Here is a 27,617-nt window from a genome sequence, read left to right on the forward strand (position 1 = left end):
ATCAGTGGGATGAGGTTTAGTGTAACATGGGGGCAAAATCGAAAAGGATGATGAATACAGGATCGAAGATGTTATATTTGAATGCACAGAGTATACAGAATAAGGTAGATGATCTTGTAGCACAGTTAGAGATTGACAGATTTGACATTGTGGGCATCACTGAGTCATGGCCTGATCAATGTTGGAGGCTTAATATCCAACAAAACAGCTTTTATCAAAAGGACAGGTGGGCATGCAGAGAGGGTGGGGTGGCCCAGATAGTAAAAAATGAAATCAAATCCACAGAAAGAGGTGACATAGGATCAGAAGACGTAGAATCCCTGTGGGTAAAGTTAAGAAACCGCAAGGGTAAAAAGATCCTGACGTTAGTTGTATACAGACCTCAAAATAGTAACCAGGATGTGGGATTCAGATTACAATGGGAGACAGAAAAGGCATGTTAAAAGGGCAATGTTATAATAGTCATAGGGGATTTCAATATATAGATAGACTGGGAAAATCAGGTTGGTGATGAATCACAAGAAAGAAAATTTATAGAATGCTTACAAGATAGCTTTTTAGAGCAGATTGTGGTTGAGTCCACCAGGGGAAAGGCCATTCTGAATTAGGAATTGTACAATGAAACAATTTGATTAGGGAGCTTAAGGTAAAGAAACCCTTATGAAGCAGTGATCATAATGTTATAGAATTCACCCTGCAGTTTGAGAGGGAGAAGCTAAAGTCAGTTGTTTCAGTATTATATTGGAGTAAAGGGAATTACAGAGGCATGAGAAAAGAGATGACTAAAGTTGATTGGAAGGAGGCACTAGCAGGGATGATGGCAGAACCAAAATGGCTGGGGTTTCTGGGGACAACTGAGAAGATGCATGATCAATACATCACAAAGGTGAAGAAGCATTCTAAAGGGAGGATGAGGCAACCATGGCTGACAGGAACAAAGACCGCATAAAAGCAAAGGAGATGGAAAAATTAGTGGGAAGTTAAAGGATTCAGAAAATTTTAAAAACCAACATAAGACAACTAAAAAAGCCAATAAGGAGAGAAAAGATTATATATGAAGGGAAGCTAGAAAATAATTCAAAGAGGATACAAAAAGGCTTTCAAATATATAAAAAGTAAATGAGAGGCAAGAGTGCATATCAAACTGCTGGAAAATAACACTAGAGAGATAATATCAGGAACAAAGAAATGACAGAGGAACTTAATAACTATTTTGTGTCAGTCTTCACTATCTAAGACACTAACAGACTGCCAGAAATCCGTGAGTTTTAGGGGGCAGGTGAATGCAGTTGCTATTACTAAGGAGAAGCTGCTTGGGATGCTGAAACACCTGAAGGTAGATAAGTCAACTGAATCAGATGCTCTACACTCCAGGTTCTGAAAGAGGCAGCTGAAGAGATTGTGGAAGCATTAGTACTGATCATTCAAGAATCACTAGATTCTGAAATGGTTCTGGAGGACTGGAAAATTGCAAATATAACTTCACTCTTTAAGAAGGGAGGGAGGCAGAGGAAAGCAAACTATAGGCCAGTTGGCCTGACTTTAGTGGTTGGGAAGATGTCCATTATTAAGGAAGAGATCTCAGGGTACTTGGAGTGATAAAATAGGCCAGAGTCAGCATAGTTTGCCTTACAAATCTGCTGGAATTCTTGAGGAAATAACAGACAGGATAGACAAAGGGGAGTCAGTGGATATTGTTTGCTCTGGGCCTGTGCTTGCTAGAGTTTAGAAGAATGAAGGGGGATCTCATTGAAACCTATCAAATATTTAAAGGTCTGGATAAAGTGGATGTTCCCTGTAGTGGGGGAGTTCCAACCTTTTATATGCCATGGACCTCTACCATTAACTGAGGGGTTTGTGGACCCCAGGTCTAGGATCAAAGGACACTCCCTCAAACTACAGGGACAATCATTTAGAACAAAAATGAGGAGGAATTTCTTTACCCAGAGTGTAGAGAATCTGTGGAGTTCATTGCCACAGACGGCTGTGAAAGCCAAGTCATTGAGGATATTTAAAGCAGAGGTTGATAGGTTCTTGATTAGTCAGCATGTCTAAGGTTGTGGGGAGAAGGCAGGAGAATGGGGATAATAAATCAGCCATGATAGAATGGTGGGGTAGACTCGATGGACCGAATGGCCTATTTCTGCTCCGATGTTCTATGGTATATGGATAGGAAAGGTTTTTATTTATTTATTTATTTGATTATTTTTTAATTAGGTAGTGCAAAAAGAGAGCAAAAAGTGAAGTAGTGTTCATGGGATGGTTCATTGTCCATTCAGAAATCTGATGCAGAGGGGCAGAAACTTTTCCTATAATGTTACGTATGTGTCTTCTAAGTCACTTCACAGACAAGAGTTGATAGGTTTCATCACCAGTTTCTCAAAACCCTTCATCACAGTGGATGTAAATGCTACTCGACAACAGTCATTGAGGCAGGTTACTAAATTCTTCTTCGGCACCCATATAATTGAAGCCTGCTTAAACCAGGTGGATACCTCAGATTGCCAGAATGAGGTTAAAGATATTGGTGAACACTCCAACCAGTTGATCAGCACAGGTCTTTAGGTTCTACATCTGGGCCGAGTGCTTTCCGTGGTTTACACTCCTGAAGGATGTTCTCATGTCAGCCTCAGACTGAAATCACAGGGTCATTGGTGCTGTAGAGGTTCGTGAAGGTGCTCCAGGTTTTGATGGTCAAAGTGTGCATAAAATGCATTGAATTCATCTGGGCACAAAACCTGTCGCTTGGTATCACTTCGTAGGAGTTGAGAGCAATCAAGCTCTTCCACAGCTGTTGAGCATCCTTCAGTGATTCAAGTTTGGTCCAGAATTACTACTTCATATGTGAGGTGGCTTTCCAAAGAACGCACCCAAACCTTTTGATTTTACCTGAATGCCACTATTCTGTCCCTCAGCAGACTGCAGGTCTCAAGGGTCATTCAGGGCTTCCGATTGGGGAAGGCTGAGTGATTTTGTGGGTACACACTTGTCTATCACTGTTTTTATAAGGTCCATGATGAACATGGTGTATTTGTTCAGATGAGTCCTTGAACACGGTCCAGTCCACCAACTCAAAGCAATCCCTAAGCCTCTTTAGCCTCTGCCTGTACACAGGTAGAAGGACAACCAGGTGATCAGATTTTGCAGAAATGTGGTCAGGGAATGGAATGGTAGGCATTCCTTATTGCAGCATAGCAGAGGTCTAGTATGTTGGGACCCCTGGTACTGCAGGTTATACATTGACAATAAAAGGGCAGAGATTTCTTCAAACAAGCTTTACTGATGTCCCCAACAATGATTTGAAAGGCATCGAGATAGGCTATTCCTTGTTTGCTGATGGTTGTACTCAACACCTCAAGTACCTACTTAATGTCAGCTTTGGCAGTGTATAAACTGCAGTCGGGATCACGGAGGAGAATTCCCTTGGTAAGTAGAATGGTCAGTGTTTGATTGTTAGTTGTTCCAGGTTGGGGGAACAAGAGTGAAAGAGTGTTGGTGGTGTTGTGGCAAGTTTATTGGAGGGTTGCAAAAATTTAATAAAAGGTTTCCAGTAACAACAGCTCCTGTAGAGAAACAGTGGTATGCGATACTACAATCTTTATAAAGGCTTTTACATCAGCCTTAAGGAGAGACATATCAATGGAGAATCAGCACATAAAAAGAGGTCTGCACTTCTTTAGTATATTTCTCTGGATTTGTTCTTGTTGATGCAGCGTTGGCTACCTTCAGAATGCATCAGGCATTGAAGATGGACCACCCCCTTTAACCTATGGAGCGTAATGAAACCACTCTGAGTTATTGATGATTCAGGAGCAGAATGAGACGTTATCCAGGTCAGGGAAGAAATGGCAGAATTTCTTTAGAAAAGTGCACTGGATGGAATTTCTGGCAGTCTGGTGGGTGTTTAAAACTTCAGTGCTTTGGTTCTGATAATCCAAATATTTATCACAAGTATTTCAGATTGATTAAATGAAAAAAATGCAATACTACTCCAATGGTAATAAAAATGATTTTAAAAATGACATCTCCCTTGAGGAGATTGGCAACATTTTTTTAGATAGGGCAAGGTCAAAACAACCAATAACATGAGTGTGGTCAAAAATAACTCTAAAATCAGAAAATGCAATGTCAGAATAAACTCACTTTATCCCAGAATTGAGTTTGATAATAAATCACTCCAAATTCATTCTGCACAAGGTAACTGCAACTCCAACGTGGTATCTAAGGAAAGATATGCTGACCCTGAGGAGGATCACAAGAATGATCCTAGGAGAAAAAAGCTTAATGTATGAGGAGAGTTTCATGTATCTGCATCTGTATTGATGGTGGACAATCTCCAACAGGACACTGAAAGGCTTGGATAAAGTGGATGTGTAGAGGTTGTTTCCACTAGTAGGAGAGTCTAGCATCCAAGGGCACAGCCTCAGAATAAAAGGACATCCATCCTTCTAGGCCACACTTGGAGTACTGTGTCCAGTTCTGGTCGCCTCACTACAGGAAGGATGTGGAAGCACTGGAAAGGGTACAGAGGATTTACCAGGATGCTGCCTGGTTTAGAGAGTATGCATTATGATCAGAGATTAAGGGAGTTAGGGCTTTACTCTTCGGAGAGAAGGAGGATGAGAGGAGACATGATAGAGGTATATAAGATATTAAGAGGAATAGACAGAGTGGACAGCCAGCGCCTCTTCTCCAGGGCACCACTGTTCAGTACAAGAGGACTTGGGAAGGGGAGGGAAGTTCAAGGGGGATATTAGAGGAAGGTTTTTCACTCAAGAGAGTGGTTGGTGCGTGGAATGCACTGCCTGAGTCAGTGGTGGAGGCAGATACACTAGTGAAGTTTAAGACACTACTAGACAGGTATATGGAGGAATTTAAGGTGGGGGGGGGGGTTATATGGGAGGCAGGGTTTGAGGGTCGGCACAACATTGTGGGCCGAACGGCCTGTAATGTGCTGTACTATATGTTCTATGTTCTAAAACAAATGAGGAGAAATTTCTTCAGCCAGAGGATGATGATTCTGTGGAATTTGTTACCACAGATGGTTGTGAAGGCCAAGTCACTGTGTGTACTTAAGGCAGAGATTATTAGGCTCATGATTGCTAAGGGTAATGGGGAAAAGGTGGGTGAATGGGGTTGAAATAAAAATCAACTATGACTGAGTGGTTGAGTAGACTAAATAGGCCAAAAAGCCTAAGTCAAGTCAAAGCTGGAACTTCAGGCCTGTTTCGACTGCATGGATTGGAGTGTCTTTGAGACTGCAGCTACAGATCTTCATGATCTGTCTGACACCGTGACCTCATACATTAGTTTTTGTGCAGACATGTGCATTCCAACAAAAACCTTCTGCACATTCAATAACAAGAAGCCCTTGTTCACATCACAACTCAGGCAGCTTCGTCGGGAGAAGGAGGAGGCGTACAGAAGAGGGGACAGGATTCTGTACAAACGAGCCAGGAACACACTGACAAGGGAGATTAAGGCAGCGAAGAAGCGCTACATTGGAAAACTGCAAAACAGGTTTTCAGACAACGGCCCAATGTCAGTGTGGAAGGGGCTCCAAGAGATCACCAGCTACAAGAAACCATTCCCTCAGGCTGTGGAGAACCATCAACTGGCTGACGATCTGAACAAGTTTTATTGTAAATTCGACACCTTCATTCCCCCCCCAGCCAAAACACAGACCTACCTGCAATCCCCATCATCCATCACTCTGACATCTTAGTATCTGCTTTCTCACCCTACATTACAAAAACTGCTCCCCCTACCCCCCTTCACTTCAACTCCCTTGTACCTGCACTTAGGATCTGTGAGAGGGAGCTGAGTCAGCTGTCCCAGAGGCAGAAGACCAGGAAAGCACCAGGCCCAGACGGTGTGTCACCTTTCAGCCTGAAGACCTGCGCTGATCAGCTGGCCCCCATCTACACACGGATCTTCAATAGATCATTGGAGCTGTGTGAAGTCCCTCATTGCTTCAAGCACTCCATTATCATTCCAGTCCCTAAGAAACCCACTATCAAGGGACTAAATGTCTACAGGCCTGTTGCTTTGACATCTGCGGTCATGAAGTCCTTTGAGAGACTAGTGTTGGCTTACCTGAAGGACATCATAGGCCCCCTGCTGGACCCCCTGCAGTTTGCTTATCAGGTAAATAGGTCAGTGGATGATGCAGTCAACATGGGACTGCATTACATTCTACAACACCTCGATAACCCAGGAACTTCTGTGAGGGTCCTGTTTGTTGACTTCAGCTCGGCGTCCCAGAAATCCTCCACTCCAAATTCACCCAGCTTACTGTCTCCCCCGCCATCTGTCAGTGGATCACAAGCTTCCTGACTGACAGGGTGCAGCAAGTGAGGCTGGGGAGCATCATTTCCAGCACCCGGACAATCAGTACCGGGTGCCCCACAGGGACACCCTTCTCCCTTTACAGTAATGACTGCACCTCACAGGATCCATCTGTTAAGCTCCTGAAGTTTGCAGATGACACAACTGTCATTGGCCTTATCCGAGACGGTGATGAGTGTGCATACAGACGGGAGGTGGAACGGCCGGTCCTCTGGTGTGGTCAGAACAATCTGGAACTAAATATGCTCAAGACTGTGGAGATGACAGTGGACTTCAGGAGGAGCCCCCACTCACTATACTCAACAGTGTTGTGCCTGCTGTGGAGACCTTCAGATTTCTGGGTTCCACAATCTGCTAGGACCTGAAGCGGACACCCAACGTGGACACTGTTATCAAAAAGGCTCAGCAGAGGTTGTATTTCCTACGTCAACTCAGGAAGTACAACCTGCCTCAGGAGCTGCTGATTCAGTTCTATTCAGGAATAATCCAGTCTGTTCTCTGTTCGTCCATCACTGTCTGGTTTGAATCAGCTACCAAACAAGACAATAGACTCCAAAGAACCGTCAGGGCTGCGGAAAGGATTATTGGTGTGAAGCTGCCCTCGATCCAGGACTTATATGCATCTAGAGTCAGGAAGTGAGCAAGCAACATTATTGCAGACCCATCACACCCTGGACATCACCTGTTCCAACTCCTTCCTTCTGGTAGGCGCTTTAGATCACTGTATGCCAGGACAAATAGGTACAAGAACAGTTTCTTTCCGTATGCCATCAGTCTTATGAACACTTGAATTTTAGTCCATTATAAATCAAGTCTACCTGTACGTTCAGTGAGGTGGACCTCATTGTATATAGTTTATGATTATTTGCACTATTGTTTTTGTTTGCCTTTAATTCTGTACAGAGAGAGCTCAGGGAAACCAGCATCAAATTCCCTGTATGTGTCCTCATACTTGGCAATAATAAAGGATTCTGATTCTGATTCTCTACTCCTTTATCCAATGGTCTCAAAAGGATCAAGTCCTACTACCTAAGGAAAAGACTTTTCAAACTGCTCTTCCTCCAAAGGAATAGAATTTGTTACAGAACAGGAAGCACCTTGTGAAACCACGATTCCTCACAATTTCTTCCTTAATGTCCAGTCCAGTGAAGAATCATAAAAAACATAGCATTTTGGTGCTCTATCAGAACCATGCAAAGTAAGTATTGATCCAGCTCTTCCCAACATTACTAATAGTTCAAGAAACTGCTTATCCCGTAAACACAACTTCTCCTTTATGATGCTCCACAATAGAATTAATCACATTAGAATGACCCAGGAACAGAGATTACCTGGTTCCATGGAGGTCAAGGTTTGATGCTCCTTTGCACTGTTCTCTGTTAGCTCAACTTCTGCTTTAATTTCTTCTTTCTGAAAGCAAAACATTTAGGAGATTTAATAATAATATCCCCTCACTTGTTCTGTCAGAATTCTTCTTGATGTTGCTATTAGATCTCATTGATCAACCCCAACTCCACTGTTTTCTACCATCAGCTAGGAAGAACCATTGCTATCATTTATGTGAATAATTCCCACTACTCTCAGACAACCTTCTGAGCTCCTGAATTGGACTCTATATTCCAGCCAAATGAACATGCTGAACAAGTCTATGACATACTATGAGGAAAGCACAAGCACAGTAGCTGGCAGTAACAGCTGGAGATGCTGTCCCCATTGCCAGTGAACAGCTGGCATCACAGAGCACACGTGGGCATTCTTTCTGAGAGGCTCTTCTGAGAATCAGGTACTTAACTCCAAAGGAAGCTGATGTGCAATTACCTTAAGAATAACAGCACATGTCCACTTAGCAGAAAAGTAACCTTATTTGTTCTATTTTGCAATACAAGCTTGAGCGTACTGTTTTCTACAGTAAGATTCTGAAAAGCAGAGAAGGATAAGCAAGGTAAGTAATTGTCCCTCTATGTGGATATAGTAGCAAGGGTTGTATTTACTGCCTGTCCACCATTTACCTCCAGAAGTCATTGTATGCTTAACTTGAACTGCTCATGGATTCTATCCGGTTATATAGCAGGGAAACGGTTCCTTCCTGACCAAAACCAATCTGTGTGTCGGTTATATAGCAGGGAATTTGCCCCTGCCTGACCAAACCAGTCTGTGTGTCAGTTATATAGCAGGGAAACTGCTCCTTCCTGACCAAAACCGGTCTGTGTGTCGGTTATATAGCAGGGAATTTGCCCCTGCCTGACCAAACCAGTCTGTGTGTTGGTTATATAGCAGGGAAATGTCTCCTTTGGCTCAGCTCAACAACATAGACCAAGGTATCTATCCAAATTAGTCCCATTCTCTCACATTTGATCAATCTCTCTCTTAGCCTTTCCTATCCATGTACCTGCCCACCTGTTCCACTTCCTCAGCAGCTCATTCCATAGACCCAGCACCCTCTGCGTGATGAAGTTTTCCCTCAGGCACCATTTAAATCTTGAGCTTTAGATTCTCCATCCTAGGAAAAAGACCATGAGCATCAACCTTATCTACAACCGTATGATTTTATACACTCCTTTGAGGTCACCCGTTAGCCTCCTACAAACTCAGCCTTTTCAACTTCTCCTTATCACACAAGTCCTCTAGCAGAATAAAATACACATGCATCTTTTCTGCAACCTTTCCAGTTTAATGACATCCTTCCTGCAGTTGGACGACCAGAACTGTACAAAATACTCCAAGTTTGGTCTTAGCAATGACCTGTACAGTCGTTAAAATGACATCCTATCTCTTGTACGCAATGCTCCAATGAAGGTAAACGTGTCATACACCTTAGAAACACTAAACACAAAGTGCACTGGAGATGCTGTGGTCAAATCAAGACGTACAAAAAAGCTGGATGAACTCAGCAGGTCGGACAGCATCCGTTGAAAGATGCAGTCAATGTTTCGGGTCGAAACCCTTCGTCAGGACTTGGTCAGGACCTGACGAAGGGTTTCGACCCAAAACGTTGAGTGCTTTTTAGCAACAGTAAAGACTGCCAGATGCTGGAATCTAGAGCAATGTACAACCTGCTGGAAGAACTCAGCAGGCTGAGAGGAAAGAAATTGTCAATGTTCTTCCAGCAGATTGTGTATTGTGCTGAACGACCCCTTCAGAACCCCGTCAGGCCCTGCAACAATGGACCTAACACCATTTGGATCATTTCATTCAATAAACAATAACATTGCTGACACACTCCCAAACACAGTGAACTGTAAAAAGATATGCCAGGGAAAATTATTACAAATCACTGATAGTGAGTGGGAGCCCATGGCTGAATTTACTTGCACACAGCCTGAGTGCTGGCTGGCCTATGCTTGTGCATGCAGACTTCTGACTGGCCCGTGAGCTTCCATGGGAAGGGAAGATGGGGTATCAAAAAAACAGTCAGGGTGCATATATTCCAGTTCGTGATAGTACCACGTCGGCTATGTAGAGGTTCCATTTTATGGTATTTAATAGATATACGAAGCAATGCAAAATGAACTACACTTCCTCTACTACATTTTCAGTTTGTATTCAAATCATGCATGGACATCAGATGGAGGAAAGACCAAGCAAGGATAGTGCTGCTGCTTCAAAATTCAGTAACCAGTATTCTATCTTGACCTTGGAAGCTATTTGTGTAGTCCTTATGGCAGAGGCCATTTAGCCCATTGAATCTATGCCAGCCCATTAAGCAATTCCACTAGTTACATTCTCCCATTTATTTTCCTGCAACCCATTCCCTTTCACATGATACTGACAAGACAGCACACTGAGGCAGACAGTACAGTCATTGCATTAGAGCACTATAGACACAGTTTCAGTGCCTTGGGCACTGTGTGAAGTTTGCATGTTCTCCTGTGACCGTGTGGCTTTACACTTCCTCCCAAACACAAACAGATACACTAACTGGCTGCTGTCAATTACCCCTCACTGTAGGTCAATGGCAACAAGAATCCAAGGGTAGTTGACAGTCAGGTGCAAGAGAGAAGTTGTTGCAGGGAAGTATGGAGATGAAGACCAGGTCCAATCGGATCATTCCCCAAGAAGCTAGAATTAACTCAATGCATTGAATGCCCTCTGTATCTTAATAAGCTCAGAAAACAATCCATTGAATTCTCTGGCTTGGACTCATGGAGAATATTGGGTTGCAATAATAAGACCATTCTCCAGAATGGTAAAATGTTCAGTGATGGGAAAAGCTGTTGCTCAGAAGAATGGATGGGGGAGTTTTGTTACTGATCTTGTTTGTTACCTTGGTCTCTCCAGTGTCACTTCGCCTGGTTCGTTTCATGATCTCTTCTATTCTCTAGAAAAGAACATAGTCAATCAAATGCTATTCCTTTTTGTCTGTTCTCAGCATGAGGCTTTCCATTCTAAAACATTTGAGATGCTCTCCTTCTTCAAAACACTGGTTTTCACTTTCACCACCATTGATGTTGCCCTCATCCACATTTCCCACACATCTTCCCTTGCCCTGTCCTCCTGCTACAATGACAGGGATAGGGTTCCCCTGTCCTTACCTACCACCCCATGAGTTTCCATACCCAAAACATTATTCCCATCTACAGTGGGATCCTACCACTAAGCATATCTTTACCTCCTCCTTATTCTCCACTTTCTGCAGGGATTGCTCTCTATATGACTCCCTTGTCCATTTGTTCCTCTCCACTGATCTCCCTCCTGGCACTTACCTCTGTAAGCAGAATAAATGCTACACCTGTCCCAACATATCCTTTCTCGCTACTATTCCCCTAAACAGTCTTTCCAGGTGAGGCAGCAGTTCACCTGTGAACCTATCAAATAACTGTATCTGGAGCAACTGGTGCTGCCTTCTTTACATCAGTGAAACCTGATTGGTAGATTGGTAGACCACATGGTCGAGCACCCCTTGCTCTGTTTGCCACAAAAAGTGAAGCAAGAAGTGGCCACCCATTTCAATTTGACTTTCTATTCCTATGCTGACATGTCAGTCTACGACCTATTCTACTGCCACAAAGAGGACACACTCAGGTTGGAGGAGCACCATCTCATATCCTGTCTGGGTAGCCTCCAACCCAATGGCATGAACATTGATTTCTAACTTCTGGTTATTTCTCCCCTCCCTTTTCCTTCTTTTTCAATTCCCCATTCTGAATCCCTGCTCACATTTTCTCTTCCCCTCACCTGTCCATCATCTCTTCCTTCCCTTTCTTACATGTCCATTATCCTCTCAGATTCCTTCTTCTTCAGCCCTTTAGCTCTTCCACCTATCATCACCTAGCTTCTTACTTCATTTTCCCTCCCCACCTACCTCCTCCACTGGTTTCACCAATCACCTGCCAGCTTGCACTCCTTCCCCAACCTCATCTTCTTCATCTGGCATCTCACCCCTTCCTTTCCAGTCCAGATAAAGGGACTCAGCCCAAAACTTTGACAGTGTATTCCTCTCTATTGATGCTGCCTGACCTGCTGAATTTCTCCCACAGTTTGTGTGCGTTAGTCAATCAGACAATTTTTATTCTTCTCTTTAACTGAAACCCTTTCTGTATCAGGAGCTTGCTCCTTCATCTCTCCTCACTTACTTTTTTTCTCTCCAACCTCTCCTGTTCAACCTGCAGGATGGCCTGCTCCCGTAATCGCCGCTGCCGCTCAGCAGCCTCTTGAGCCTTGATTTCAGCTTCTTCCCTCTGAAGACAGAGAAATAAGGGAGATATTAATAACACAAAGTCTTAAATTACAGCCATCTGCATCTTAGCCTAATAAACAATGCAAATTTCAGGGGAAAAAATCCAATTCTAATCACCACTGTTAGTCAATCCAGCACCTCACCAGATGAGCACTGAGTGCCTGTCTAAATAAGAGAAGCCGGCTTTCAGAGCTCAATTCCTCATCCTGTACCTTAGTTGTACTCAACAATATTTCACCCATCTCTCAACTATCTCATTATATTGTATAAATTGAAGCATGGTTAGCAGGACATTTTACAGTACAGGAGATCTGAGTTCATTACCCGCTGGTGGCTGGAAGGAATTTGTATGTTCTGCCCTGTGGACACATGGGTTTCCTCTGGGTGCTCCATCTCCTCCAGGTGCTCTCGTCTCCTCCCATGGTAAGTTAATTGGTCATTGAGAATTGTCTATTGATTAGGCTAGGGTTAAATTTGGGGATTGCTAGGGGGTGCTGCTTGAAGGACCGATTCAGTGCTGTATCTCATTAAATAAATAAATATTATCACGGCAAGAAGACAAGATGATGCAGAATTAGAATGATCTCCATGATTACAGAGTAGTATCTGAAGATAAATGGCTTGTGGTTAAGAAAGATTAGAAGTAATCCAACTGAGTTACTTAAAGCAATCATAGGAATTTGAGAACTGGGATTATAAGGAATGAAATAATAAAAACTTTTTCACAGAAAGGCTCTGTAGAAACTGCATGGGAGTTGCACACAGCAAGGTGTGGTAGAAAGGTGGAAAATAGAAGCCATAAGTGCTGGTGAAACAGTCTAGCAGGTTGAATGGAGTTGTTTTGGGTCAAACCCTGCATTAGGTCTCCAGCCTCTTTCACCTCTTGTATTTCTCAGATAGAACAGGGACACAAGAGACTGTGGGTATTGGAATCTGGAGCAACACAAGATGCTGGAGAAAGTCAGCACCTACAGAGGGAAATGGTTTGTCACTGTTTCAGGCTGAGGCCCTTCTCCCTTATCGAAGGGTATGGCAGTGGTGCACTGGTTCATTTAACACATCAGTAATCCAACAATCCAGAGATAAGAGTACAATTCTCACCACGGCAGCTGTGGAATTTAAACTCATTTTAGTAGTAATGATGAACCCAGTTTGCTCTGCTATAACACAACTGTTGCATTCCGAAGATCACATTGTAGAAAATTTGCATTATAAAAACAATTATACAAATGGGAGAAAGGGGGTTCGGGATTAAGGAGTTTCAGACTCGCAACTAAGTTATTTTCTCACATGATTTTCAAAACTAAATGCACTTTTAATCGTCATAAATTTATTTTATTACTACAAGCTGGAAGTACTAATGTTATAGAGTTTAATGGACAAGTGTCAGTAGAAACAACCGCTTGTCAGTTTCCAATTCTATATAACCATATAACAATTACAGCACGGAAACAGGCCATCTCGGCCCTCCTAGTCCGTGCCGAATGCTTACTCTCACCTAGTCCCACTGACCCGCACTCAGCCCATAACCCTTCATTCCTTTCCTGTTCATATACCTATCCAATTTTACTTTAAATGACAATACCGACCCTGCCTCTACCACTTCTACTGGAAGCTCGTTCCACACATCTACCACTCTCTGAGTAAAGAAATTCCCTCGTGTTACCCTTAAACTTCTGCCCCCTAAGTCTCAACTCATGTCCTCTCGTTTGAATCTCCCCTACTCTCACTGGAAAAAGCCTATCCACGTCAATTCTATCTTTCCCCCTCATAATTTTAAATACTTCTATCAAGTCTCCCCCTCAACCTTCTATGCTCCAAAGAATAAAGACCTAACTTGTTCAATCTTTCCCTGTAACTTGGGTGCTGAAACCCAGTAAATCTTCTCTGTACTCTCTATTTTTCCCTCACATGGTGAAATTAGCAGCCTGTGTTTTTAAGAGACAGTGTTGTCTAAATACTACAGGGAGGGTACATGGAAACAGTTTTTATCCCCAGACCTTTACTCCCCACAAATGAGCTTTTTCATACTTATCAATTTCCAATTCTTCAGTGGCAGTCTAGTGTCTGATCAAAAGCGTCTTAAAATAAACCAGGCTCCTAGGCCAATCTTTAAATGCAATTAGACCATGATGTAGTTTAGTAATAATGGTCACATGGATGCCAAGCTCTCTCTCTCTCTCTCCTTCCTTCTTGTTTTACGGCGGTTGGCACCCAGCTTGATGGTGCATTACCGCCACCTTCTGCTCCGGAGTATGCGATGGACTCACATTCTAAATCCCTTCACCCAATCGCACACATACACATAACCTAACCTACACTTTATCCTCCCCATCCTAGTACCCTATTTCTGTTTATCCATCATATCCTATAAAAAACCCCTGTACCCCTTAAGAAAGCTAAAAATACCCTGACCTGTGTTCTCTCACCCATGCCCAGCAACCCTTTTAATGTGAGTTCCTGCACCCCCAATTCCCTTAGATTAATTCTCATCATCTCTCTCTGTATCCTATACTTCCTGCAACTCAGAACTCCATGCTCTACTGACTCCTCTTTCTGACATTCCGCACACAATCCTGTCTGGTGTTTCCCTATCAATTTCAATGTTTGGTTTAGTGCACAGTGCCCCAGCCTTAACCTAGTCCACACAATTTCCTCTCTTCTGTATCTACTTCCTACCCTAGTACCTGCAACACTTTTTTGTATTTGATATAAATGCCTCCCTTTCCCCACCCTGTCTCATCTTTCTTGCCACATTTGGTTAATTTTTTCCCAGATTACACACTTAACCTCTGCTTTACTGATACTAATGTGCATTTCTATATTTTCTTTCTTTATTGCCCTCTTTGCCAACTCATCCACCCTTTCATTGCCCTTCACCCTTACGTGAGCTGGAACCCATAGAGACTTAACCTGACCTCCCTGATTTGCAACTCTTGTGACTGACTGAAGGACTTCATGAACTACATCTTGCCGGCTGTTTGAGTGAGAAGACCTTAAACTTGCTAGTACTGAAGATGAATCTGAGCATATCAACGCTTTGACTAGTTTAGTTTTCTCCACCCAACGCAATGCAACCAACACTGCCATCATCTCCACTGTATACACCGCTAACTTATCAGATGTTCTTCTGCTGATTGCAATTGCTTTTGTTGGTATAGCCACCCCAAACCTTGTCACTCCTGTCTCAGGTTCCTTAGCACCATCTGTATAGACCTGAGTATAATCACTATACTTTTCCATCACATAACAGTTAAATGCACTTACCAAATCAGTTTTATACTTTCCTTTCCTTTTTACCTCTAACAAATGCCAGTCTACGTCAGGCCATACCAGCTTCCATGGAGCTACAACCGGATAAACTACTGAAGGACTTATCCTTAGATCAAACACTCCACATGATCTAGCAATATCATTCCCTACCCGACTAAAGTTTTCCCTCTGAAACCTCCCATTTTCCCAGGACTCCTGCAACACTCCTTTAGCAGGGTGAGAATAATTGTGTCCCTGCAAATTAACCCAGTAGTTTGCCATCAATTGCATCCTTCTTAATTCCAAAGGCATTATTCCCATTTCTACCTGCAGGGCTGATACTGGTGATGTTTTAAAAGCCCCACTGCACATTCTCAAAACTTGAGCTTGAATCACATCCAGTTTCCTTATAAGAGACCTAGCTGCTGATCCATATGCTACACTTCCATAATCCAACACAGATCCTACTAAAGCCATATACATTCTCTTTAATGCTGAACAACTTGCTCCCCATTCCCTACCAGTCAAACATCTCATCACGTTTATTGCTTTTTTACATTTCTCCTCAACTTTCCTGATGTGGTCTGCCCATGTTAATCGTGAATCAAATATAACTCCCAGAAATTTAAATGATCCAACCCTTTCTAATTCAATCCCATACATCCTTAACTTCTTCCCTACTTCACTTCTTTTCCTAGTGAAAAATACAGTTTGAGTTTTTTCCACTGAAAATCTACACCCCCAATCATAACCCCACTCTACCACTTCATCAATTGCTCCTTGTAGTTTCCTGATTATATGCTCCGTGTTCCTGCCTCTTTTCCACAAGGCCCCATCATCTGCAAACAGTGACCTACCTATATCCACTGGTACCTTTGTGAAGACATCATTGATCATAATGATGAAAAGTAACTGGCTAATCACACTACCCCGAGGTGAGCCATTTCCCACTATGCACTGTTTTGATAATTCTGATCCAATCCGAACTTGAATTTTTCTACCAAACAAAAAATCTTTAATCCAATTGAAAACTCTCCCCCCAACCCCCATCTTGTGCAGTTTAATTAATAATCCTTCCTTCCACATCATATCATAGGCTTTTTCAATGTCAAAAAACACTGCAGCTACTGATTCTTTATTTGCCTGGGCCTTTCTTATTTCAGTCTCTAACCTTATCACTGAGTCCATGGAATTCCTTCCCTTCCTAAAACCACTCTGATAACTTGCCAGCATTCCTCTCTTCTCAAGATCATATGATAACCTTTCTGTTATCATCCTTTCCATTACCTTACATATATTTGATGTTAGTGCTATTGGCCTGTAGCTAGTGGGTTTTGATGGATCCTTGCCAGATTTCCTTATTGGAATTACTACTGCTTCTTTCCATGCACTTGGTAATCTTCCCTCCTCCCACACTCTGTTATAAAAATGCAGTAACTTCAAGAGCGCTCCTTCTCCTAGATTTTTTTGCATAACATAGCATATTAGATCTTTCCCTGGGGAGGTTGGTCTCGATCTCTTTATTGCTCTCACCATTTCTGCCAAAGTAAATGGATCATCAATTATATCATCTGTTTCTTTCCTCCTGTTTAACACACCTGGGTATTGACTCATTGTTCTTTCCCTTCTCCTTCTCCTGACAAATTTTCTGAACTATGTATCTTTACAAATGACTTGGCCATGATCTCAGCCTTATCCCTGCTGGAGACTGCTGTTTCCTCCTCAGATATCATTACTGGATACTCCCAATCCCTTCTATCTCCCCCCATCCTCTTAATCATTCCCCATACCTCTCCCGCAGGCGTTGTTCTTCCTATTTTGTTGCAAAAACTCCTCCAACTTGCCCTTTTAGCTTGATGTATAGTTCTTCTCACCACTGCCAGTGCCTTCTTATATTGAATCAAATGCTGCATATTAGGGGTTCTTTTAACTAGCCTGAATGCTCTATTTCTGTTTTTTACAGCCAGACAACATTCCTCTGTCCACCATGGCACTATTTTTCTATTCATCCTATTTTTACTCCTGGGTATAGATCCTTCTGCTGCCATAATAATTGCTGAAGTCACCTGACTGTTTAATTCATCTATATCTCCAGAAATTGAATGTGGTGTGCATTGAAATCTGCACACCACACTACTTTATGTCTATTTTGTCCTTGTATCCTTAGTAGGCTGTCCAAATCCAACCTTTTACATGGATTGTAGTAGTTAATTATAACCACTCCCTCCCCTCTCTCCCATATTTCCACCACTATGTATTCCTGATCATCTCCTTTTTCCAGTACTCTATACGGTATACCTTGCTTGATTAACATAGCACAACCTCCTCCTCCTCCTAGATTTCTATCTTTCCTTATCATTGTATACCCATGTACCACAAAGTCTAAAGCTGGTTTCAACCAAGTTTCCTGAATACACACTACATCTGGTTTTACAACCATTTCCTTAATAAAGTCCTTAAATTCCTGGCCATTGGCCAGTAAACTCCTTGCATTCCATTGCAAAAGAATCACCATAATGAGTACTAACCAACCTATGACACTTCCTGGCTTGACTGATTAGTGAGGTTCTCCCTCACTTCTTCCCATGTCAGTCCTACTAACCCTAAATGGTTTACTGCTGCTTTGACCACCAGCTGAATTTTGTCACTTTTTGACTTTATCTCTGCCGTACTATTAATGACTCCTGCAATGAATGTTACTAGAGCTTTTTTTCCCACATAAATCCTGTCATTTACTCTTTGCTGCATCTCTTGCATCCCTATTGCTCTCTGGTCATTAGGAGCATTATTCTGTTCTCTTGACATTCTTACAGCTTCTGCATAAGTGATCTTTCTTTTCACTCTTATTTCTTGAATTTTATTCTCCCGTCTCATAACCTCACACTCACTATATACCACATTATGAGCTCCTCCACAATTACAGCATTTTGGTTGCACTCCTGTTCCGCACTTTCCATATTCATGATCATCCCCACATCTAGCACATCTCCTCTGCCTTTTACAGTTTTTAGCTATGTGTCCAAACCTTTGACAATTATAGCTCCTCAATGGCTTTGGCACATATACCCTTACTGGGTAACGCATGAAACCCAGGAACACTTTCCTTGGAACTCTTTCTTCTTCAAATTCAATCAATACTGTTTCACTTCCCTTTTTCATTCCCTCCTTTGTTGTTTTCAGTCTTAGAACATTAATTACTTTCCCCCCTTTGATATTCCTCTTCAACTCTTCCATGTTTATACTCATTGGTACACCCGTGATCACTCCTTTACAACCACCATTTCGTGCTCCCACCCTCCCTGTATATTCCACCTTGCATTTTCCTATCTCTTTTAGCTTGAATGCTTTCTCAAGTTGTTCCTCATTCGCACATCTTACCAATAGATTGCCATCATTAAGGACTTTTGCAAATACTATTTCCCCTATCTTATTTGCCAAAGTTGTTGTTAGCACAAACGGGTTAATTTTCTTCATGTGTCCTTGCGCCTTCTCATTAAACCTAATTATGACAACACCTCCTCTCTGAACTTGTTCATCTTCCTCACTTTCAGAACTCTCTCCACTGTCATTTCTTATTCTTTTATTCCCTTTGTCTTGGTTTTCATTCATCCATCCCCTCACTATCGCCTTATTCCCTTTATTTCTCCCTTCACAATAATCCATTTCTCCCCAGCTGCCTACCTCTGATCCCAAATCCCTATCCCGCTCCTTCTCCACTCTCTTTCCCTCAGCCCCTCCTCTCGCCTTGTCTGCCATTACCAGACCCAGGCACCCCCCTCCCAGCAATTCCCACTCCTTCCCCACTCTCATTCCCTCAACAAGTTCCAGACCACATTCACACATGCACACCACCGCCTTCCTCTCCGACCAGCCTACGTCAGCCAAACTCTGGATGCCAAGCTGATGAGCACTCAAGATTAAAAAGGCAGTGGTTTGCAGCAATTTTTCAAACTCGGACTACAACTAATCACTGAGCTGGATTCATTAGAAAGGGCAAATAAAAATAAGGCAGGTTCAAGTGGAGCAGCCATTGTGTGAGTGGTCCAGTGTTCAAGTGGCTTTGGCTCATCAGGTTTGGGCGAGTAAGTATATAGTAAGTTTCTTCTTTTTCTTTACTCTTCATTTCTTATCTGGTAGGGCACAGTTAGTGAAGTGAGGATGGCCCAAGAGATAATGTTTTATTCTGTGGGCAAGATATCGGAAAACTAGGAGACATCCAGCCTCATGGATAATCACATCTGCACCAGACACACCAGGCTAGCCCAATCACGGGCACACCACTCAGCACCATTGGCAGCAAATACAGAGAGTTCTAGACCAGCGCCATCCCAGGCACACCCCTCAACACCTTCGGCAGCAAATACAGAGAGTTCTAGACCAGCCCCATCCCAGGCACATTTCTCAGCACCTTTGGCAGTAAATACAGAGAGTTCTAGACCAGCCCCATCCCAGGCACACCCCTCAACACCTTCGGCAGCAAATACAGAGAGTTCTAGACCAGCCCCATCCCAGGCACATTTCTCAGCACTTTTGGCAGTAAATACAGAGAGTTCTAGACCAGCCCCATCCCAGGCACACCTCTCAGCACCTTCGTCAGCAAATAAAGAGAGTTCTAGACCAGCCCCATCCCAGGCACATTTCTCAGCACCTTCGTCAGCAAATAAAGAGAGTTCTAGACCAGCCCCATCCTAGGCACACCTCTCAGCACCTTCGTCAGCAAATAAAGAGAGTTCTAGACCAGCCCCATCCCAGGCACACCTCTCAGCACCTTCGTCAGCAAATAAAGAGAGTTCTACACCAGCCCCATCCCAGGCACACCTCTCAGCACATTCGTCAGCAAATAAAGAGAGTTCTACACCAGCCCCATCCCAGGCACACCTCTCAGCACCTTTGGCAGCAATTACAGAGAGTTCTAGACCAGCCCCATCCCAGGCACACCACTCTCACCATCTTTGGCAGCAAATACAGAAAGTTCTAGACTAGCCCCATCCCAGGCACACCACTCACCACCTTCAGCAGCAAATACAGAAAGTTCTGGACCAGCCCCATCCCAGGCACACCCCTCACCCCCCTCGTCAGCAAATACAGAGAGTTCTAGATGAGCCGCACCACGGGCACACCCCTCACCACATTCGGCAGCAAATACAGAGAGTTCTAGACCAGCCCCATCCCAGTCACACCCCTGTCACCATCTTCGGCAGAAAATACAGAGAGTTCTAGACTAGCCATATCCCTGGCACACCGCTCACCACCTTCGGCAGCAACTACAGAGAGTTCTAGACTAACCCAATCACAGACACACCCCTCACTACCCTCGGCAGCAACTACAGAGAGTTCTAGACCAGCCCCATCCCAGGCACACCACTCTCACCACCCTCGGCAGCAACTACAGAGAGTTCTAGACCAGCCCCATCCCAGGCACACTCCTCACCACCTTCGGCAGCAAATACAGAGAGTTCTAGTCCAGCCCCATCCCAGGCACATCCCTCACTACCTTCAGCAGCAAATACAGAGAGTTCTAGACCAGCCCCATCCGAGGCACACCTCTCACCACCTTCGGCAGCAAATACAGAGAGTTCTAGACTAGTCCAATCATGGGCACACCCCTCACCACCTTCGGCAGCAAATACAGAGAGTTCTAGACCAGCCCCATCCCAGGCACACCTCTCACCACATTCGGCAGCAACTACAGACAGTTCTAGACCAGCCCCATCCCAGGCACACCCCTCTCACCATCTTCGGCAGCAACTACAGAGAGTTCTAGACCAGCCCAATCACAGACACACACCTCACCACATTCGGCAGCAACTACAGACAGTTCTAGACTAGCCCAATCACAGACACACACCTCACCAACCTTGGCAGCAAATACAGAGTTCGAGACCAGCCCCATCCCAGGCACACCCCTCACCCCCTTCGTCAGCAAATACAGAGAGTTCTAGACTAGTCCAATCATGGGCACACCCCTCACCACCTTCGGCAGCAAATACAGAGAGTTCTAGACTAGCCATATCCCTGGCACACCACTCACCACATTCGGCAGCAACTACAGACAGTTCTAGACCAGCCCCATCCCAGGCACACCCCTCACCACCTTCGGCAGCAAATACAGAGAGTTCTAGACCAGCCCAATCACAGACACACATCTCACCAACCTCGGCAGCAAATACAGAGAGTTTGAGACTAGCCCAATCACGGGCACACCACTCACCACATTCGGCAGCAACTACAGACAGTTCTAGACTAGCCGAATCACAGACACACACCTCACCAACCTTGGCAGCAAATACAGAGAGTTCGAGACCAGCCCCATCCCAGGCACACCCCTCACCCCCTTCGTCAGCAAATACAGAGAGTTCTAGATGAGCCGCACCACGGGCACACCCCTCACCATCTTCGGCAGAAAATACAGAGAGTTCTAGACTAGCCATATCCCTGGCACACCGCTCACCACCTTCGGCAGCAAATACAGAGAGTTCTAGACTAACCCAATCACGGGCACACCCCTCATCCCCCTCGGCAGCAACTACAGAGAGTTTTAGACCAACCCAATCACAGACACACCCCTCACTACCCTCGGCAGCAACTACAGAGAGTTCTAGACCAGCCCCATCCCAGGCACACCACTCTCACCATCTTTGGCAGCAACTACAGAGAGTTCTAGACTAGCCCCATCCCAGGCACACCACTCTCACCACCCTCGGCAGCAACTACAGAGAGTTCTAGAGCAGCCCCATCCCAGGCACACCACTCTCACCATCTTTGGCAGCAACTACAGAGAGTTCTAGACTAGCCCCATCCCAGGCACACCACTCACCACCTTCGGCAGCAAATACAGAGAGTTCCAGACCAGCCCCATCCCAGTCACATCCCTCACTACATTCAGCAGCAAATACGGAGAGTTCTAGACCAGCCCCATCCCAGTCACATCCCTCACTACCTTCAGCAGCAAATACAGAGAGTTCTAGACCAGTGCCATCCCAGGCACACCCCTCACCACCTTCAGCAGCAAATACAGAGAGTTCTAGACCAGCGCCATCCCAGGCACACCCCTCAGCACCTTCGGCAGCAAATACAGAGAGTTCTAGACCAGCGCCATCCCAGGCACACCTCTCAGCACCTTCGGCAGCAAATACAGAGAGTTCTAGAACAGCGCCATCCCAGGCACACCTCTCAGCACCTTCGGCAGCAACTACAGAGAGTTCTAGATGAGCCACATCCCAAGCACATCCCTCAACACATTCAGCAGCAAATATAGAGAGTTCTAGTCCAGCCCCATCCCAGGCACACCCCTCACTACCTTCAGCGGCAAATACAGAGAGTTCTAGACTAGCCCCATCCCAGACACACCCCTCTCACCATCTTCGGCAGAAAATACAGAGTTCTAGACTAGCCCCATCCCAGACACACCCCTCTCACCATCTTCGGCAGAAAATACAGAGTTCTAGACCAGCCCCATCCCAGGCACACCTCTCACCACCTTAGGCAGCAAATACAGAGAATTCTAGACTAGCCCAATCATGGGCACACCCCTCACCCCCCTCGGCAGCAACTACAGAGAGTTCTAGACCAGCCCCATCCCAGGCACACCACTCTCACCATCTTTGGCAGCAAATACAGAAAGTTCTAAACTAGCCCCATCCCAGGCACACCCTCTCACCACCTTCGGCAGCAAATACAGAGAGTTCTAGACTAGTCCAATCATGGGCACACCCCTCACCACTTTCGGCAGCAAATACAGAGAGTTTGAGACTAGCCCAATCACGGGCACACCCCTCACCACATTCAGCAGCAACTACAGACAGTTCTAGACTAGCCGAATCACAGACACATACCTCACGAACCTCGGCAGCAACTACAGAGAGTATGAGACCAGCCCCATCCCAGGCACCCCTCTCAGCACCTTCGGCAGCAAATACAGAGAGTTCTAGACCAGCGCCATCCCAGGCACACCCCTCACCACCTTCAGCAGCAAATACAGATTGTTCTAGACCAGCCCCATCCCAGGCACACCTCTCACCACCTTCGGCAGCAAATACAGAGAGTTCTAGACTAGTCCAATCATGGGCACACCCCTCACCACCTTCGGCAGCAAATACAGAGAGTTCTAGACCAGCCCCATCCCAGGCACACCTCTCACCACATTCGGCAGCAACTACAGACAGTTCTAGACCAGCCCCATCCCAGGCACACCCCTCTCACCATCTTCGGCAGCAACTACAGAGAGTTCTAGACCAGCCCAATCACAGACACACACCTCACCACATTCGGCAGCAACTACAGACAGTTCTAGACTAGCCCAATCACAGACACACACCTCACCAACCTTGGCAGCAAATACAGAGTTCGAGACCAGCCCCATCCCAGGCACACCCCTCACCCCCTTCGTCAGCAAATACAGAGAGTTCTAGACTAGTCCAATCATGGGCACACCCCTCACCACCTTCGGCAGCAAATACAGAGAGTTCTAGACTAGCCATATCCCTGGCACACCACTCACCACATTCGGCAGCAACTACAGACAGTTCTAGACCAGCCCCATCCCAGGCACACCCCTCACCACCTTCGGCAGCAAATACAGAGAGTTCTAGACCAGCCCAATCACAGACACACATCTCACCAACCTCGGCAGCAAATACAGAGAGTTTGAGACTAGCCCAATCACGGGCACACCCCACACCACATTCGGCAGCAACTACAGACAGTTCTAGACTAGCCGAATCACAGACACACACATCACCAACCTTGGCAGCAAATACAGAGAGTTCGAGACCAGCCCCATCCCAGGCACACCCCTCACCCCCTTCGTCAGCAAATACAGAGAGTTCTAGATGAGCCGCACCACGGGCACACCCCTCACCATCTTCGGCAGAAAATACAGAGAGTTCTAGACTAGCCATATCCCTGGCACACCGCTCACCACCTTCGGCAGCAAATACAGAGAGTTCTAGACTAACCCAATCACGGGCACACCCCTCATCCCCCTCGGCAGCAACTACAGAGAGTTCTAGACCAACCCAATCACAGACACACCCCTCACTACCCTCGGCAGCAACTACAGAGAGTTCTAGACCAGCCCCATCCCAGGCACACCACTCTCACCATCTTTGGCAGCAACTACAGAGAGTTCTAGACTAGCCCCATCCCAGGCACACCACTCTCACCACCCTCGGCAGCAACTACAGAGAGTTCTAGAGCAGCCCCATCCCAGGCACACCACTCTCACCATCTTTGGCAGCAACTACAGAGAGTTCTAGACTAGCCCCATCCCAGGCACACCACTCACCACCTTCGGCAGCAAATACAGAGAGTTCCAGACCAGCCCCATCCCAGTCACATCCCTCACTACATTCAGCAGCAAATACGGAGAGTTCTAGACCAGCCCCATCCCAGTCACATCCCTCACTACCTTCAGCAGCAAATACAGAGAGTTCTAGACCAGTGCCATCCCAGGCACACCCCTCACCACCTTCAGCAGCAAATACAGAGAGTTCTAGACCAGCGCCATCCCAGGCACACCCCTCAGCACCTTCGGCAGCAAATACAGAGAGTTCTAGACCAGCGCCATCCCAGGCACACCTCTCAGCACCTTCGGCAGCAAATACAGAGAGTTCTAGAACAGCGCCATCCCAGGCACACCTCTCAGCACCTTCGGCAGCAACTACAGAGAGTTCTAGATGAGCCACATCCCAAGCACATCCCTCAACACATTCAGCAGCAAATATAGAGAGTTCTAGTCCAGCCCCATCCCAGGCACACCCCTCACTACCTTCAGCGGCAAATACAGAGAGTTCTAGACTAGCCCCATCCCAGACACACCCCTCTCACCATCTTCGGCAGAAAATACAGAGTTCTAGACTAGCCCCATCCCAGACACACCCCTCTCACCATCTTCGGCAGAAAATACAGAGTTCTAGACCAGCCCCATCCCAGGCACACCTCTCACCACCTTAGGCAGCAAATACAGAGAATTCTAGACTAGCCCAATCATGGGCACACCCCTCACCCCCCTCGGCAGCAACTACAGAGAGTTCTAGACCAGCCCCATCCCAGGCACACCACTCTCACCATCTTTGGCAGCAAATACAGAAAGTTCTAAACTAGCCCCATCCCAGGCACACCCTCTCACCACCTTCGGCAGCAAATACAGAGAGTTCTAGACTAGTCCAATCATGGGCACACCCCTCACCACTTTCGGCAGCAAATACAGAGAGTTTGAGACTAGCCCAATCACGGGCACACCCCTCACCACATTCAGCAGCAACTACAGACAGTTCTAGACTAGCCGAATCACAGACACATACCTCACGAACCTCGGCAGCAACTACAGAGAGTATGAGACCAGCCCCATCCCAGGCACCCCTCTCAGCACCTTCGGCAGCAAATACAGAGAGTTCTAGACCAGCGCCATCCCAGGCACACCCCTCACCACCTTCAGCAGCAAATACAGATTGTTCTAGACCAGCCCCATCCCAGGCACACCTCTCACCACCTTCGGCAGCAAATACAGAGAGTTCTAGACCAGCGCCATCCCAGGCACACCACTCAGCACCTTCGGCAGCAAATACAGAGAGTTCTAGACCAGCGCCATCCCAGGCACACCTCTCAGCACCTTCGGCAGCAACTACAGAGAGTTCTAGATGAGCCACATCCCAAGCACATCCCTCTCACCATCTTCGGCAGAAAATACAGAGTTCTAGACTAGCCCCATCCCAGACACACCCCTCTCACCATCTTCGGCAGAAAGTACAGAGTTGTAGACTAGCCACATCCCAGGCACACCGCTCACCACCCTCGGCAGCAACTACAGAGAGTTCTAGACCAGCCCCATCCCAGGCACACCTCTCAGCACCTTCGGCAGCAAATAAAGAGAGTTCTAGACTAGCCCAATCATGGGCACACCCCTCACCCCCCTAGGCAGCAACTACAGAGAGTTCTAGACCAGCCCCATCCCAGGCACACTCCTCACCACCTTCGGCAGCAACTACAGAGAGTTCTAGACCAGCCCCATCCCAGGCACACCACTCTCACCATCTTCGGCAGCAAATACAGAGAGTTCTAGACTAGCCATATCCCTGGCACACCGCTCACCACCTTCGGCAGCAAATACAGAGAGTTCTAGACTAACCCAATCACGGGCACACCCCTCATCCCCCTCGGCAGCAACTACAGAGAGTTCTAGACTAACCCAATCACAGACACACCCCTCACTACCCTCGGCAGCAACTACAGAGAGTTCTAGACCAGCCCCATCCCAGGCACACCACTCTCACTATCTTTGGCAGCAACTACAGAGAGTTCTAGACTAGCCCCATCCCAGGCACACTCCTCACCACCTTCGGCAGCAAATACAGAGAGTTCTAGTCCAGCCCCATCCCAGGCACATCCCTCACTACCTTCAGCAGCAAATACAGAGAGTTCTAGACCAGCCCCATCCCAGGCACACCTCTCACCACCTTCGGCAGCAAATACAGAGAGTTCTAGACTAGTCCAATCATGGGCACACCCCTCACCACCTTCGGCAGCAAATACAGAGAGTTCTAGACCAGCCCCATCCCAGGCACACCACTCACCACATTCGGCAGCAACTACAGACAGTTCTAGACCAGCCCAATCCCAGGCACACCCCTCACCACCTTCGGCAGCAAATACAGAGAGTTCTAGACCAGCCCAATCACAGACACACACCTCACCAACCTCGGCAGCAACTACAGAGAGTTTGAGACCAACCCCATCCCAGGCACCCCTCTCAGCACCTTCGGCAGCAAATACAGAGACTTCTAGATGAGCCACACCAAGGGCACACCCCTCACCCTCCTCCACAGCAACTACAGAGAGTTCTAGACCAGCCCCATCCCAGGCACACCCCTCACCACCTTCAGCAGCAAATACAGAGAGTTCTAGACCAGCGCCATCCCAGGCACACCTCTCAGCACCTTCGGCAGCAACTACAGAGAGTTCTAGACCAGCCCCATCCCAGTCACACACCTCACCACATTCGACAACAAATAAAGAGAGTTCTAGACCAGCCCCATCCCAGGCACATCCCTCACTACCTTCAGCAGCAAATACAGAGAGTTCTAGACCAGCCCCATCCCAGGCACATTTCTCACCACCTTCGGCAGCAACTACAGAGAGTTCTAGACCAGCCCCATCCCAGGCACACCCCTCTCACCATCTTCGGCAGCAAATACAGAGAGTTCTAGACCAGCCCCATCCCAGGCACACCCCTCTCTACCTTCAGCAGCAAATACAGAGAGTTCTAGACCAGCCCCATCCCAGGCACACCCCTCACTACCTTCAGCAGCAAATACAGAGAGTTGTAGACCAGCCCCATCCC

General features: G+C 46.0%; 1 protein-coding gene across 4 annotated transcripts in view; it reads right to left on the reverse strand.

The window, feature by feature from the left end:
* The window catches only part of LOC140728007 (MAP7 domain-containing protein 2-like), a 222,790-nt gene that overhangs the window by 40,861 nt on the left and 154,312 nt on the right, over positions 1 to 27,617 (reverse strand). For all 4 annotated transcript variants that reach the window (XM_073046095.1, XM_073046092.1, XM_073046093.1 and 1 more), the window contains 3 exons: positions 11,922 to 12,026; positions 10,613 to 10,666; positions 7,680 to 7,758 (listed from right to left, as the gene is read on the reverse strand). In XM_073046095.1, the coding sequence (XP_072902196.1) occupies positions 7,680 to 7,758; positions 10,613 to 10,666; positions 11,922 to 12,026 (238 nt within the window). The remainder of the gene's footprint in view (positions 1 to 7,679; positions 7,759 to 10,612; positions 10,667 to 11,921; positions 12,027 to 27,617) is intronic.

Source organism: Hemitrygon akajei, chromosome 5 (genome assembly GCF_048418815.1).
Source record: "Hemitrygon akajei chromosome 5, sHemAka1.3, whole genome shotgun sequence".
Classification (NCBI taxonomy): domain Eukaryota; kingdom Metazoa; phylum Chordata; class Chondrichthyes; order Myliobatiformes; family Dasyatidae; genus Hemitrygon; species Hemitrygon akajei.